Genomic DNA, 5,819 nt, shown 5'->3' with positions numbered 1-5,819 from the left:
TTAATTATCCCCAGCTGAAAAGTGATGCTATTGTCTTGCTGGATCATACTAGCTGTGTCTAACAGGTGCAGTGATTAGACTCTCTGCGCAGAAACTAGGGAAATTAACATAGTCGTTTTCTGAAAGAGATCTCTTATTGAAAGTGCCTCATTCGTACTCCAGCTTCTAAACATGTTAAAAAGGTCCTGTACATCCCAGACAGGCAAATCGTACACACCTTTCAAGAACCTAGTTATGAGAGGGTGGCTACCAACTGTTCATGTGCTGTCAAAGTGTAGACAGGAGAGAGCACAGCGGGCTGTGTTAATAGCACTGTACTTTAGCCCCGCCTTACACAGGCTAGTAGGAAACACGAGGGTGTCGTTTACAGTGACTTCAGCTCGATTAATCTGCCTCTCACAACAAAATTGTGCCCATCACCTTTTAAGGTAAGAGTCACACTGTTTCTTTGTTCCATCTCGCCACGACTTGAGGATAATTGTAATTTGTTTCATCAGAAATGGCTTTTGTTTTCAAACCTCCTGATACATGACAAGCCATCAGCTGCAACTTTTTTGTCAGCGGATTGAGTGATGATGAGTGGGGTAATATCACAAGATTGTCCTTTCTTGGAAGGAGTGTGGGATGGTCGATTGACATTATTAGCACTGTTACAAAATTTCTGTGTTGGCCATATTGGTACTAAAATGACTCCCTCACCATCGTCTTGTGAGATTTTCTGGAGACATCTGTTAATGATAGAAAAAGGGAGAAAAGCATAATAAGCTTTGTTCGTCCATGGTATCGAAAACGCATCTATGTATGAGGCTTCAGGATCCCGCCTCCAGGATATATAATTGGCTAATTGTCTACTTAGTCTGGATGCAAATAAATCTATCTCATATGGCCCCCATAGACTAACTAAGTTTGTAAATATAGCTTTGTGTAAATGCTATTCTGTTCTGTCATGAAAAGAACGTGATTCTTGATCTGTCACTATATTATCTTTCCCTGGCAGGTGTGCAGCAGCGAGCCAAATATTATGATCCAGGGCCCTAAGTTGAAGAGCCCAAGATAATGCTACTTTTAAAGGTGTAAGGTTTGCTGCTTTGTTTGTTCTTTCTTTTGTAGGTCTTTTCTGTGCGAATGAGCCTCTCCACATCCGCCTTTGTTATATTACGGTTTTGCTATACTATATTACCATCAGACTTCCTGAGAGTAAGACCGGTGTTTTTAGAGATGGTCAAGATGTGTTTATATATAAGTCGGGGAATTTTGCGTGCCTTTATCAGTTGTTGTTAAGATATTTAATAATTGCTCGTGGAAAGAACGGTTGTTATTGAAACCACTTAGTCGTTGGAGGTCCGATGCATGTGGCAACGGAAATGTATGCTAAAGAGCAGGTTCAAGAGAGGTTCAACGTTGCTCGCGGCAGGGGATTTTAGTTGCCTTTGTTTGCCGTTGTCTTTTCGTTTATTTTGTGGTATTTATGTACCTGATTGTTTAGAATAAACATTCTCCGTAGGTGCTTTTTCTACCTGAAACGTGCTACCCAACTTGTATTTGCTCTAGTTGTCTTTGTCTCTGTTTTCCTTGTGGCGTCCGAATTAGAGAGAAAATATTTTTTTTATATTCGGACTAACTTGGTGAGGGTGAATGAAATATAAATTATCCGTTGCAGTAAAAGCAGAACTCAATTACCCCTTTCTTAAGAAGACTTTCGATTTCATTATCTATGGCTGCTTCTTCTACTGAATTAACAAGACATGTTATCTAGCACTTTGATGACAATTCAAGGCAAGTGGATTAGCTATCAAATCGATATGGCTATGAGCAACCGCGTCTAAGACAGACTCGTCTGAAGTGATTTCCCGACTTTTGTTTCAAAATAACTTACTTCTTCTAGCGAGGAAATTGTCTACAGGGACTAGAATAATCCTGTCGTCTCCAAACAAATCATGGGTGTTTCACTCACCGCTTCCGACGCAGTAGTACTTACAGCTTTCGTTTTATCTCTCTCCTTTTTCTCAGCTACTTGTCCTGAAGAGGAAAGGGCCTTTTGAGTGAAAAAAAGAACCTCTGGGAGCTTCGATATTTGACGTTGTAGGAAGGCTGAGATTGAATGATAGGTTTATTGAAATAATTAAATCGCAGCCAAAGGCTGAATTGCATAACTATGTACAAAGAAATATTTTTAAAAGGGCTTATATTCAATTTAAAATTATGCTAGTGTAAATAAGTAATGTTAAATTGGAAGCGCTAGATTGTGACAGCTGCACATTGCAGAAATAAATGTCTTTTTAAAACGTTCAGTTTTAAGACCTGGCAGGCTAAAAGTTCATTGCCGCCTGAGATTGTACGATGAATAATCTCTTGGAGGCAGAAGGCTGTGGAGATGTGTTGTTCATCAGATATTTCATTGAATAGTTTGCAACACAGCTTTTCACGACGGAAGCTTAAGGTCTCCAATTCAAAACTATCTAGACAGAGCTGGTATGGCAGACCCAGGCGCAATTATTGAAAAAGCCCGTTTCTGAACCCTCTCAAGGTCTTCACAGAGGTAATCTTGAAGTTTGTGATGGAACACTTGGGCGCCATACTCAAGAACAGGTCGTATAACCGTGCTGTTAAAGTTAATTGGACTTTCGGCCCCAACACCGGCCCTTCTCAGTTGGACCAGGAAATACAGGCTTTTAATATTTATAGTTCCTTGAGAACGGCCATATTGCTTCAGGTCGTATTTTTTGATGGTGTTTTCGGGGGACTTTCTTGTAGCTTTTTTTGAGAGCTTGGTTCGTTTTATCAATGTCTTCGAGTCTCCTCCAAATAAGAAATTGTTTATGGGCAGTGACGACGAGAATAACGACGTATTGTACTCGTTTTGATCAAGTTTTATAACCTCTAACCGTTGCAAATTAATTTTATAATTTGCATAACTCAGCTTTTCAATAGCTGACATTCCCTTGTCAATTAATTTGAAAAGATGTCTAGATATGGGCCTCGACCTCCTAGTTTTTATCTGGTGTAGTCTTGGGTTTTAATCCAATATACCGTCGAGCATTTTTGTGATTTCAATCACTCCTTTAACAAGAGCACCCCGCGCTGTTTGCACACGAGAGTCAAGGGATCTCGTTGTCAAGTAAAGGTGGTTCCAAATCAGCTCATCAACTTTCGTGACAACAAGGCTTTCGCGATGTTCAGGGCGAAGAATCTTATGGCTTTTTCTTTTATTTTTACCTCGTCCGGTTTCTTGGCCTCGAACATGACTTCGTTGATCAGTTTTGCGAGACGTTCGTGGACTCTGCTATCAGTCGCTTCCTTTTTGGTTAGCCGTTCCTCGATGGTGGTTAGAACATCACAATCTCTATGAATCGCCGACTTACAAGTCATTCATTTCCCTTTTTACCGGGGGCACTTGAGTCGTACGAAGGCGTCTTGTGCGGGTTTTATTTCCGCCATTTTCACTTGAGTGACCGCCCTCTTGTTGTGAGCTCCTCTCTCAGAGATCATGTAGCTCGGCGAACCAAGGTCTCGCCATAGTACTTTGCAAATTTTCAAATTGCTTCGTTAAGGTTTGTTGTAAATTGTTCATGGAACTGGTGATCATACAACCAAATTTCAACAACTCACTTTGTTCCGGCGTTTCAAAGCTGGAAAGCTTTGCCGGCGGCCTTGACGTTAAGTTCACATTCGCGACCTTTGTAGCGCCGCAGTTTGGCACCGGTAATGTCCCTTTTTCAGGTAAGGGAACCTCGTTCCTGGTTTGAGATTGCTTTTTCCTTTCCGCTTTAGGTATCTGGGAAGGGATTTGTGTGAAAGATTTCGGATGGAGTTCCTTCTGTCGTGCCATGATTTGGTAAATGTGATTCCCGGCACGGCGGCGCCGCACCAAGTAAAAAGGTCTCATAGAGCCTCCACGAGGTTCGAAAGAAATTTGACAATCTTGTCCAAAAAAACTATGGCAAGAAAGGATTGTTTGCTTCTGCGAAGCAAAATTGAAGTTCGTATTTTTCTCACTGAAGAAAAACTCTTCGCAGAATAACACGACTGTAGGTGTTCACAGGGAACTTGCACTAAAGTTGCGCAGGTTCCTTGCTATCTCACGTGACTTCTAAAGGTGGTGACGAAGAACAACCAAGGCTATTTGTAAATGTTTTTTCTACTACGTTTTTCAAGTTTCGTGTTATTTTAGCTGCGTTGGTTTCCTTTAATGAAGGGTAAATTCGTAAGGAAAGTGGGTCGAAACATTTTTGGAATATTTTCCCCACTCTAAAAATGCGTTCACAACAGTGGCCATGTATTCTGCTTTCGTCATAAGCCTCTTTTACCACCTAACCAAATGTACGCACTTAATTCAAACAATTCGTAAAGAAGGTAAGTTCGTTAATTATGCACTGTTCGAAGCTGACACGAAGCGCACCTTTCGTGTTCGTTTTTGATCATCGAATCAAATTACCCTATTCGTTTCATGCGTTCGGTTCAACCAGTTTAAGGACTGAAGCTTTTCGTTTCCCAGTCTTTTGTTTGTGATCACGAATTTAACGTGGTCATGTAGAAGCATGCGACTTCTAGGGCAATCAAAACGGTGTTGGAGAAAACTTCGTTCCCTCCCTTTTTATTTCGGCATTCTATCCAAGAAAACTGCACGCAAAATAGTTCGTGATGCACTACAATCATTTGATTAAAGAGTCTCTTTCTACCAAGATGCACCGCGCGCAGGCATGCAAGTTTCGTATGATATGAAACCTCCACTTTTTTCTGTCGGTGGGTGGTTCTTTCGTTAAATAATTCGTTATCGGAGACATCCATCGGGATTTGGTCTTACTTAGTGCTTCTTATTACAGCTACCTTATCGTTGTTTATTAGGGAGGAGATATTTTGTCGTTAATAACAAAGAGGGCAAAATTACTGAATGCTGATTGGTCAATGAGGAGGGTATTTTTTCTTAATTTTGCTTGAGAAGAGGGCAAAATTACTCGCTCACGATTGGTCGAGCGCCAAAAATTCTCGCTCCTGATTGGCTGAACGTACGTCTTCCACATTCATTTGGTTTCTTCTGTTTGAGCAAAACAACTTCGTCTTCATCGAAGTTTGTCTTTTAATTCGCGCTGCATTCGCCGAAAAGGCATAAAGATTAAGAACTAGCTTTAAAAGATGATCTGGAATTTGAATTTTCGAGTGACAAGAAGAAGGGCAAAAATTTTTTTCGTGAAAAGCTTAAAACTTGGATCGACTTACATGGCGCCCGGCGTAGCGGGATTGTGTGGTTGAAAAACAAAATGATTCCTTTCGTCAAGGGCTTTCAGTTTACCACGACATCTTGCACCTCAACAAAAAAGGTCACAGAACAATTTGCCATTGACGGGAGGAACAAGTAGCTCAAATTTGGTGGATTTCTTTGGACAAACCGTTTGCTATGTTTACGGATGCGTATTTGCAAGTGGTAAAAACCTCTACAGCACAGGTGAATAAAATAAATTGAAGCTTAACATTTGGTTTAATCGTTGTTACAGTTGTTCACGAATGAAACTCGTATTTTCCTCTCGAGTGGATGTAAATAACAATCATCTATACTCGTTTTGGACGCAAAGAACAAGTTGACTTGCTTGTCTGTTTGTTAGTTGTTTTGCTTCCGAGCGAACGAGTGTTTTAACTCCGCTTAGCTGTCTGTTTTTCGAGGTGCCTCAACAGTGTTAAGAAAATTTTGCCCTCTTTGTTATTAACAAGTAATCGCAATGGGTCCTCGTAAAATTAAGGATTAATATCACTTGTGTTTTCAGAAGTTGCTGAAATTGCCCTCGTCGCTGCGCGACTCGGGCAATTTCAGCAACTTCTGAAAA

At 40.8% G+C, this 5,819-nt stretch overlaps 1 protein-coding gene and 1 pseudogene across 1 annotated transcript in view; one reads left to right on the top strand and one right to left on the bottom strand.

The window, feature by feature from the left end:
- Window positions 1-2,455: 2,455 nt before the first annotated feature.
- LOC137989194 (uncharacterized) lies at window positions 2,456-3,369 on the bottom strand (annotated as a pseudogene).
- A 200-nt stretch (window positions 3,370-3,569) lies between these two features.
- The window catches only part of LOC137989193 (uncharacterized), a 76,468-nt gene continuing 74,218 nt past the window's right edge, over window positions 3,570-5,819 (top strand). The window contains exon 1 of the mRNA XM_068835043.1: window positions 3,570-3,720. Coding sequence (XP_068691144.1) covers window positions 3,570-3,720 — 151 coding nt within the window. The remainder of the gene's footprint in view (window positions 3,721-5,819) is intronic.

Source organism: Montipora foliosa, unplaced genomic scaffold (assembly GCF_036669935.1).
Source record: "Montipora foliosa isolate CH-2021 unplaced genomic scaffold, ASM3666993v2 scaffold_446, whole genome shotgun sequence".
Classification (NCBI taxonomy): Eukaryota; Metazoa; Cnidaria; class Anthozoa; order Scleractinia; family Acroporidae; genus Montipora; species Montipora foliosa.
The sequence above is the reverse complement of the archived record's forward strand: the minus strand, read 5'-3'. Positions and strand labels throughout refer to the sequence as shown.